Source organism: Medicago truncatula, chromosome 4 (genome assembly GCF_003473485.1).
Source record: "Medicago truncatula cultivar Jemalong A17 chromosome 4, MtrunA17r5.0-ANR, whole genome shotgun sequence".
Classification (NCBI taxonomy): Eukaryota; Viridiplantae; Streptophyta; class Magnoliopsida; order Fabales; family Fabaceae; genus Medicago; species Medicago truncatula.
In genome coordinates this window covers 63,874,680-63,884,528 of record NC_053045.1, presented here as the reverse complement: position 1 = coordinate 63,884,528, position 9,849 = coordinate 63,874,680, and the positions used below count along the sequence as shown (strand labels likewise).

The 9,849-nt window shown below is 35.3% G+C and overlaps 1 protein-coding gene and 1 pseudogene across 3 annotated transcripts; both read right to left on the bottom strand.

The window, feature by feature from the left end:
• Positions 1 to 1,567: 1,567 nt before the first annotated feature.
• Positions 1,568 to 4,071, bottom strand: LOC11437895 (L-ascorbate oxidase homolog). 3 transcript variants are annotated; one of them, XR_003011428.2, is made up of 5 exons: positions 3,559 to 4,071; positions 3,351 to 3,453; positions 2,994 to 3,224; positions 2,231 to 2,636; positions 1,568 to 2,093 (listed from the first exon to the last, which is right to left on the bottom strand). XR_003011428.2 is itself a non-coding variant. In XM_024781959.2 (3 exons), the coding sequence occupies exons 1-3, from the start codon at positions 3,691 to 3,693 to the stop codon at positions 3,157 to 3,159; spliced, it is 306 nt and encodes a 101-aa protein (XP_024637727.1). In that variant the 5' UTR covers positions 3,694 to 4,071; the 3' UTR covers positions 2,686 to 3,156. The 3 variants fall into 3 exon arrangements, 1 of the variants encoding a protein (XP_024637727.1); XR_003011427.2 differs by having other exon boundaries at positions 1,568 to 2,636; XM_024781959.2 differs by lacking the exons at positions 1,568 to 2,093; positions 2,231 to 2,636 and having other exon boundaries at positions 2,686 to 3,224.
• Positions 4,072 to 6,555: 2,484 nt separating this feature from the next.
• On the bottom strand, positions 6,556 to 9,212 carry LOC11446428 (oligopeptide transporter 3-like; annotated as a pseudogene).
• Positions 9,213 to 9,849: the final 637 nt, after the last annotated feature.

The window sequence follows — 9,849 nt, the reverse complement described above, 5'->3', positions numbered from 1 at the left end:
AAACACACAAGTAATAGGTTATGATTGTAAAGAACTCATACTCCTATTGTCTTGTTGTCTTCCTTGGTGGATGAGTATCTATGTCAATACTTTTTGAGCCTTGAGATTTGTATGACTTTTAAGATATCTGAATTGATGAATTTATGAGATTCAAATAATCTAAACTTCTTTTCATAAAAAAATATATAAAATAAGTTTAGCAAGAATTGTTCAAAACTATTTGCATTAGTTTTTTTTTCTTTCTTCTATGAAGAACAAACACGACAATATGAAGTATGTCACGTACATCGACAATAATTTTTAAAAATGACATAATTCACTGTATTATATATGTCAATGTTCGACATTGAGACACGTCTAATTTGAAGAGTGTCCATGTTTCGTAATTTTTTTTAATCTTTAAAATATTAAAATATTGTTGAATTATAGTAGCAGTGATCGGAGTGCGCAAAAATCTGTGAATGTGGATCATGGCAATACAACGGAGGGGTAATTTGACATAATGAAGATCACAAATACTCAAGAGGAAATTCAAGATTTTGCAAATTGTCTCCTCTTGAATAATCTATCAGAGGTAAGAACAATAGGAGATTATTACACATGGTGCAGCAACCAAGCAAGCAATGATAGAATCTATTCTAAGATGGATAGATTTCTTGCTAACACTAGTTGGTTACAACTTACAAAGTTTCAGTAATGTAGTGGGTGAAGTATATCTATATCATAAAGGAGTTAGCTTTGAATAATAAATTCCCCGCGTGTGTATGTTCACTCAATAGAAGAAGACAATTCTCATCATATCATATAGGTATAGATATGTAGATATAAACATTATGCCACCCTCTTGTGACATTATGTTATATATACTATAAGCTATTCTAATTAAACTAGAAAGGCCTTGTGACACGACCACGTGCCCTACCACAAAGAGGAGCATTCTATGCGACTGGATATTCATCTAATCATCTCTCAATGATTTGGAAGGTGTGTATACCTTAAGATAGAATTGTTGTCCTAAGTACTGTCTTTCCCAATTCTCAGACCTTATATTCCACATTCCAACATTGTCAAGAGCCATGTATATTGCTGTCCATGACTTAGGGTAATCCTGCACTCTTGCATTCAATTAGGATCTTAGAATACAAACATTAATTTACTAATGAATTCAAATTATTAATTGACAAATAACTACAACATTTTTTTATACCCGAGTAGTACATCTAGCATTGTAGCGTCCTCTACTATCAGGTGTCTACTGCCCACTACCAAACCTATTCACAAATGTAAGATCATTAAAAATGTTTGATTTCAATCATAATTACTTTTAAAGTCAGATTGATTGAAATTTGCTAATAGGGTAAATTTTTTGTCAAATGCCAATATATTACTATTGTAAGCTTACCCGACAACAAAGATTTTTTTTTTAACACGCCAATATGATTGGTTGAAATTTCTAACATGGTAACTTTTTTTGTTAAATGCCAATATATTACGATTGTAAGCTTACCCGACAACAAAGATTTTTTATTTTTTTGAACACACCAAAATGGAATACCATTAATGATAATCTTTCTAACACAACCCGTGCCAGAAAAGAATACAAAAGAGTTACAACAATTCAAGAAAAAGTGAAGGAACAAAAACACGACAAACAAATCAGCTAAAATACAAACAACAAACATTGTTGAGGATGAAGCCGACGATAATGATAATCAAAATCAAATGTAACGTATTTTAATTTCAGCCACCAATAAGACTGCAGCTTAATCTTCTCGCATAAAGTTTGCAAGTTTTCGTCCTTATGTTGAAAAATATGATCACTGTGTTCATTACAAATTATCCAAACCGTAGAAAGCCAGATAATATTCAATGGAAGCCCCTCCCTTTTTAGAAAAACCACCTAAAGCACCAAACTGCAGATAACGTTCATTCATGAAGAAAACCGTGTGATATTGACTCATAGGCCAACCAATTTGCCACCAAAGACCATAACCTGCCAAAAAAATCGTATCTGGAAAATAAATGGTCCCTATCTTCATTCCTTTCATGCCCTCCAATGCAAAGACAGTCGTTGTTATCAATCACTCCCGCTCCTAAGAAAGTTGTCTTTAGTCGGTATGTGGTTAATAAACATATGCTAAGAAAGTAACCGCTTTTAACAAACATTGTAACTATGTTCAGATGTAACATTAATATCCGTAGTAGTCAAGAAGTCGCACGCACTACTCACCAAGTATCGTTTGGTCGAATTTAACTTCCAAACCCACCTGTCTCCCACAACCTCCTGCAAAACAATAGTAGTTACAAGCTCACTAAGCTCACAAAGAATAAATTGCCGTCAATGTGCCATGACTGCACAAAATTCTCCCTATTTTGGACCACAAACTCCACATATTCATGGAAATTAGCACCCATGATAGCATAATTAGAAATGCCTCCAACATAGAAAACTCCGGGAATGATGTAGGCAACAAGTTACAACAGGGTATCCGGCGCAATATACGATACATTGTTGACAGCATATCATTGCTTAAGGAGCAGAGTTTGCAAGCATGATGGTTCGAGTGGGGTCGATCAATCCATAGTGGTAAGATCATTGAGGGTTTGGTCTTGGTCCACTTGCTGTCAGGTTCCACCTGGTTTCACAAGCAACAACACAAATTATTAACTAAAAAAGTACTTAAAAAAGTAATCACTTTCTTTTTACTCAAGATTATATATGAATAGTTTGAAATTTGATTCGACATTATAAAACACAATACACTAAATGGAGCTTGTCATAAGGAAGCACCGTATATACATGAAAATCTCGATAATAATTATAAGGCTTTGCAACAAGAGAAGGGGCAATAAGTGAAACAAAAGAGTACCTAATAGTTCTTGCTTGAAAGACAGATGAGGTAAAATCAAGAGTAGGCCCCAGAGGAGCAGGGCCGGATACCCTGATGCATGAATTGTTGTGATGAAGAATGGAAGTTGTTGTGAGTACTCACCTGGTGAACAGCGTAGAAACAACTGCGTAGTAATCCTTGACAGACTGATTAGCTGTGACCAGCACAGAATAGGACTGTCCGATATGGATGTCGAGTGAAGAATAAGTGTTTTGGAGGGTATGAGATCCTTCTACTTCCACAAGTTTCAATGAGTGTCCTTGGATTATGAAGTTGATGGATGCTGCGAGCCCCACATTTGATATTCTGAATCCATATGTCTTACCTGCACTCCTGCAGATTGAACATTTAAACAATTGTGTAAATGTAATAAGTATATGAGTAGATTCAACATTTAAGCAATGCATTAAAATAAAAAATGTACTACTACTATCACAAGTTGTGATTTTTTCTACCAACCTTGATTGACAGTGAATGTGTTTCCATTCCAACCACGACCATTGATAAGAAGGCAATCAGGGAAGGGAAGATTGTGACCATTCTCGAGGACTCGTCTCAGTCTCTAAAACATCAGAGGGTAAGTAATAAGTATTGAGAAAAGATTTAAGAGACGAAGAAAAGAAAAGAGAAGAGAAGAAATTGAAATGAATGCAAAAGATTTAATTACACGGTGGCCTAGCTTGAACCAATCACCAGCAAGTATGGTAAAGTCTCCTGCGGAGGGAGGAAAGGGGACAGGAATCTGAATGTGAGCACGGCTCCAAATTCTGAAGCTACCAAATGCAACAGCGGCTTTATTCATTCAAAATGACGGGAAGTAGAAATAGCTACCAATCTGATCTTTCACCTGAAGAGTATAAGTGAAGTTCTTCCTGGGCGTGATCAGACAGTTTGTGCCAGAGACTCCAGCCTGTCATTAATTACTCCAGTGATGTATGCCATTCCTACATAATATGTTGAGACCATAAAATTCCAACAAACTACTACAATTATTTCCTTCAGCTAAATCAATAATCTAGACCATTCGCTTAAGGCTTCTAATCTAAATCTAAATCATTAACAAACTTCTCCTTTTGACTTTGTTACAAAAGGGACATGATCAAATGTTACATATCAAATCAAATTAAATTAACATAACATTCAAATTGGGAAACTAAAACTCTGTTTGTTAAACAATACATCAATCTATGTTGTGCTGATTAAAAAAAAACTTTCACCAGCTCATATAGGATTTAAGGAGTGTATAGTATACTCTCAACCACAACAATAAATTTTACTGCAGTTACATTTAAAACACATACAATGTGTTAGCTGGCCTTCCTAAGTTGTCGACTACTCAAGTATAGTACTGCATAATAATAGATTGGTATTGTCAATAATTGCAAGTTAATCAAGTAGAGAACATTATTTATGACCCCATACCATCGTATTCGAATGTAATTCCAGTGCTAATTAATGTAGGACCGCGAATGGATCATAAATCTCCATTGAAAAGGTACTAAATCCTCTAGTTAAAGTAAAAAGCAGTTAGACAAGAGACCAAAAAGACAACATAAAAAAAAAGTGTCCATGCTTCCAATTATTATATGGATACGGACACGGATTTGATAGTACCTATATCCACGAGTACCTATACCCAATAATAAATTAAATTAATTACTAAAATATCTTTATATATCTTATTATTAACCTATTTTTAATTTATATTATATTAAGTTGACCGATTCAACTTTTCACGTCATAAAACAATTCTTTCCCCAATAACCATGCCTTTGTTTTTCTTCAACTAGACCTTAAAATTCAATCCCACCTCACCTCACCTCACCCTCTTATCTTCTAGTTTGCTTCTTATATGCTAGCTAGGTCACTGAACCAATCCCATTGCTTTACAACTTAAAATTGCGTGTGATTATCAGGTATTTTAGTTGAAGGTTTTTGTTAATTAAAAAAAGTTATTCTTTGTTCCAAAAACTAAATAAATTCAAAAATTCATAGGTACCTACGAATACTCATGGATACTTAAATACCCACGGGTACTTATATAATGGGTATCCATGAGGGTACGGGGCGGGCATGGGTATCATATTTATCCAACGGAGCGGACACGAGGATCATACTATCCGTGTCCATGGATACCTATTGACATCCCTAAACGGAGGTAGTAGTTAATAAAACGCACTGGGCAACAAAATCATGCTTAAATACATGTTGTTTTATACTAAAATGATAAACAATTGCGTGAATAAGAATATTATTTGTTCATGTGATAGGGAAAAATCTAATTAAGGACAATGTGTTAATATAAAAAAAAAAACAATGAATAACATTGTTTTAGTGTTTCTTGTTTAAATAATTGAAATAAGTAAATATTTGTTATTTGGCAAATCGTAAATATTTGTTCATCTTCTTGTACAGGACACCTTGCCAAAATGTTTAATGTGCTGCTGGCAGTCAATTGATCCCGAGAAGCCAGAGTAATAGAATCTATGGGCAGAAAATTTGTGGCTGAAGCAGTAAAGTCATTGACCAAAAGCCGGTTATTGATAAAATTTATTGCATCCTCAATGCTTTCAACCTTACTTTCTGTCTTTCGAAACGTTGACATTGCCTGCAACTGATTTTATTAGAGACAATAGTCAAATGTAGATCACCAGATCATTGCCATCAAGAAAATTGAAATGATACAATGAAGAAAGGTAACACTACTAATGTATTCTAGTCGAGTCGTCAAGGAAGAAAATTCAATTGTAGATCAGCAGGCATTTTTTTTCAAAATATTTATGCTCAAAATTATCAAATTTCTCTTATATAAACAAGAAATTTAGTCTGTATTCTAGTTATATATTTTCCATATCCTTAACATTTTTTCTTTCAGTAATTCAAATTAATCCTCCCTAAAAGAAGAGGCATTTGATCTTTAACAGATGGGGCCTAACGGTTACTGTCTAGTGCAATGTCATGTTATATATCAAAATGAGAACAAGTTTCAAATATTTGGTTTGAACAGTAAATATTAAAATATATGTTAATTAAGTGCTTTGTTTTCTTTAAGTTTGTAACGAATACATGTTTGATTTACTAATTAGACGCAAAGATAGCAGTCATTTTATACCTGAGTAGATTGAACAACCATGGTTCAAGCAATTTCTTCTAGAACTTGCAACAATTTCAGCTAAATTATTTTGAGATATAGATTCTTGTTGTGGCAAGCTGAACAATTGGAAGAGCTAGCCTGATCACCAGGATCATCAAGATTTTCCATGGGCTTCAATGACAAAACTGAGGAGCTTGCTTGATATGCATTGCGTTGCCTGAAGCAAAACAAGCCAGAAAAAACCTGCAGAAGCGCAATCAGCACATGCAATTGTAAATTAGTCAAATTGGAACAGGAAAGTGCAAAAATAGAAAACAAACTTAATGGTGCATCAAGATTCATAACAGTTCATTTGCTTCAGTTAATTCTTTAGTATTGAAGCAAAATTCCTTTTAAGAGGTTCAGAATTTTTTGCGAGTTGTTTCCGTATTTCTGATACCCCGTCATTCATGTGCTTCTGTTAGACAACACAAGTTCCAAGAAGTTCAAAATTAACAGTTCGAAACTCACTTTAAATGGGTTTTCAACAGTTGAGGAAAAACCTGAGACGTTTTTAGGCAGTAACTTCTTTTCTAGAGCACGAGTCAATTCTGAAATAGTTAATATATCAGCTTCTTTTGAATGGACTCATCCAAGAAAGAAAGATTGAGAACTTGATGCTGATTTGCCATTACAAATATCACTACCTGCAACTTTTGCTTGTGGTTTGCAGCTTGAAGAAAACCCCTGCAGAAGAAAGGGTTACGCGCTATGGGTAAAAAGTGTTTGAATTTATCCACTGATAGCAAACTACCCGTTATGTAATTATTTTGCTCATTATTTATTGCTTTTTTTAAACTGGAATATATTGTTTTTAAGGACATAATTATGTTTCTGCCACCAACGTTTGTGGAAGCAGAACACAAAGTAGTTGAAGATCATTCCTCTCAATAGCGGCCTGCAATATTAGTAGGAGTTGCAGGTGGCATTCCAGCAAAACCATAAGATATAACTGGTATGTTTATCAGAGAAAAGCATTTCTTGTCAGCATATATTTTGCTGAATGCCTAAACAAGAACTGGTAACACAGCCCCAATAAAGAATAACCATACAAGGTTTCGATACAATCCACCGGGTCCAAATTATAGCCGCCTTGGTCAAATCAAACTGCATATAAAAGATGCATCAAATGCCACTCTGTATTTGGGACAAGTCGAAGGACTGTCATGGTAAGCTTTATCTTATCTATCATCCATGCAAATGTCATGAATGCCATCCAACAACCACAAAGCAACTGAAAGGTTCACCACTCCAGCAACTAGAGTTCCCACCAGCTATTTAGGAATTTCAAAATAAATAGTAAGCAATAATAAATAAAAAAGATAAGAAAAAGTGCTTAAACTGGGAGATTTTGAGCTGAGAAGACCTTTGATGTGTACATGCATTGAGAAGAATTTTCATGTAGTGCCTAAGTTTGAGATCTGACAAGAAAGAGAGCGTGTGGACAGTGTTGATTCTCCCATAAATCTGGAAGAGCAAGTTTGCTATTGGATTTCCAGGAAGGAGATATCCAATCACTAACTGTGCTACAATGTCATATCCCGGTTGCTGCAACACAGGAAACGCTCATGTTAAAATTTTAAACTCCTATTGCTTCCTTCTTTGCATCTAAATAGTATGTTACTATCAAAAGGAAAGGAAAGTGATAGACTGCAGATGGTAGAAATATTGATTGGAGTTAGTGCCTGGTTGGTAGTTGCTTGGATGACACCGATTGGGAGGGTTACAACAAAAGCGAAGCCAAAAGCAAAGAGCATACCCCACAATAGCAGTTGCACATATGTTTTCCACACAAAGCCATTACTATGGATAAAGTCATGCTCCCGAGGTGTAAGAAATAAATATATTATAAAGGCTATGAGAGCAGCAGCCTACCAGCCATGAAACAGTGCTACATGAGTGAGGGTTACCTTAAATCTTGTGAAACCTGATCTAATAGATAATGCAAAGTCAGGGCTGAGGTATAACTTGCCATACTTGTTGTATGCAATGCATGCATCAATGTTAAGAACATATTCCTTGGTTAAGATCTTCGTAGTGTCAACCTTTTGTCCACTGGATGTGAACAACTGATTAGAAAGTATAGGAAACTTCCTAGCATCAAAAGGTGTTAAACTTCCACTAACATTATAGATAGAATTATATAGATGAACAAGATAAATCCAACCCAAACATTAACAGTGGAAGACCACGGTGTAACAAGAGGGCTTCCATGATAAGCTGAAATCCAAGCGCAGTCAAGTGTGAACGTAGCCACTTTGTTGTGCTGTGATATTATCCATGAGAAGAATGTTAAGATGGTGAAAAGATAGCCAGGGAGTGCATAATACAAGAAGCTAACACCCATGGCAATGAGGAAAAACTGCATCCTTGTAAAGCCTTTTTATTTATTCTCTTTTTCATGGAGTGTTCTTTAGCATAAGGTTAGTGCTGTAATCAAACTAACATTAGAGAATGTAGTAATAAACAGGAAAAAAAAGTAACTTTGGCTAAGAAAATTGGTTTTTACTGTTTCTTAAGTTCTTTTGATTAAGATGATATCCTTGCCTATTTGTTGTCAATTATACAGCCAAAGAAACATCATAGAATAGTTTCTCTTTTGATGTTATTTATCTCTTGTCTAAAAGAATCTTACAGCAACCGAACAACTACGCTTCTGATATGGGCCTTTCAGTAGAGAAGATGTGCTTAGTCTACTGCATATTTACAACTTTCAATTTGGCAGGGCACTTAGCAAGAAGACATGTTTATAATGAAAGTGAGTCACACATTAAGGATCAAAAAGACTATTTAATTTAAGAGTTAAGTAAGGGAAACAAATGAACAGCAAGAGGATTAAGGCCTTCTTGCAGCAGATTTGAGAATATAATTTTTTCTACTAGTTATTATACCAAGAAAATATCCCTCTACAAAGAATCGAGTTGATCATTCACAGATCCTGGAATGGTGTAGGCAGATGGATATCCATCCAAATTCTAAAACATGGTCCATCAGAATGTGCTAAGTCCATCAGATCTTGAGAGCTCCACAACAATAACCTCTCTGTTTTGAGGTATATTAGCTTTCAATTTTGTAATAGCAATAGCACGCGATATCCCACCAATAGCATCAACCAAACCATGAGATGCTGCGTCTTTACCGGTCCAAACCCTCCCATGCGCAACCTCTTCCATCTTGTCTATAGTCATAGATCTGGAAAGAGCCGCGTTAGCTCAAATAATGTATGATCGTGATCTTCTCTCTTGGCAAATAGCTCATCAACCAACGTATCAGTAGAGAGTTTACCGCTCCGTACAATTTCTTTCAGAGGAATAGTTTCAAAAAGATTCTCAAGATTTACGTTTTGAGTGACTGCTCCTTCAATTGAACCAGTTAATGTAAGATTTTCTGCTACTATTATTCCAGCTCCCATTGCCATGTACTATCCTGCACTGGCTGCCACGTCATACATTGAAGCAATGACAGGTTTTTGGGCAGCAAGAGACCTGATTTCTTCCCATATTTTTTTAGATGCACGAATATTACATTCTGCAGAATCAATTCGGATAATAACAGCTTTTACTCTATTTGACGCTTTAAGCATACGAATCTCCTCAATGAACTTCTTTGCATTGATATAACTAATTTTTCCTGAGGCTCGGATGATGGCTATTAGTTCTTTAGCCATTAGAATTTTACCATCTTCTAACCCAAGAGTCCAACTGACAAAGTTATTCTTACTATGTGGTTCATACTTCCTGCCAAAACAATTTCACCAAAGCTAAAATCTTCACTTGGTTGAGTGACATTGATTTGTATTTCCAGATCCCGTGTTCTATGTGGAGT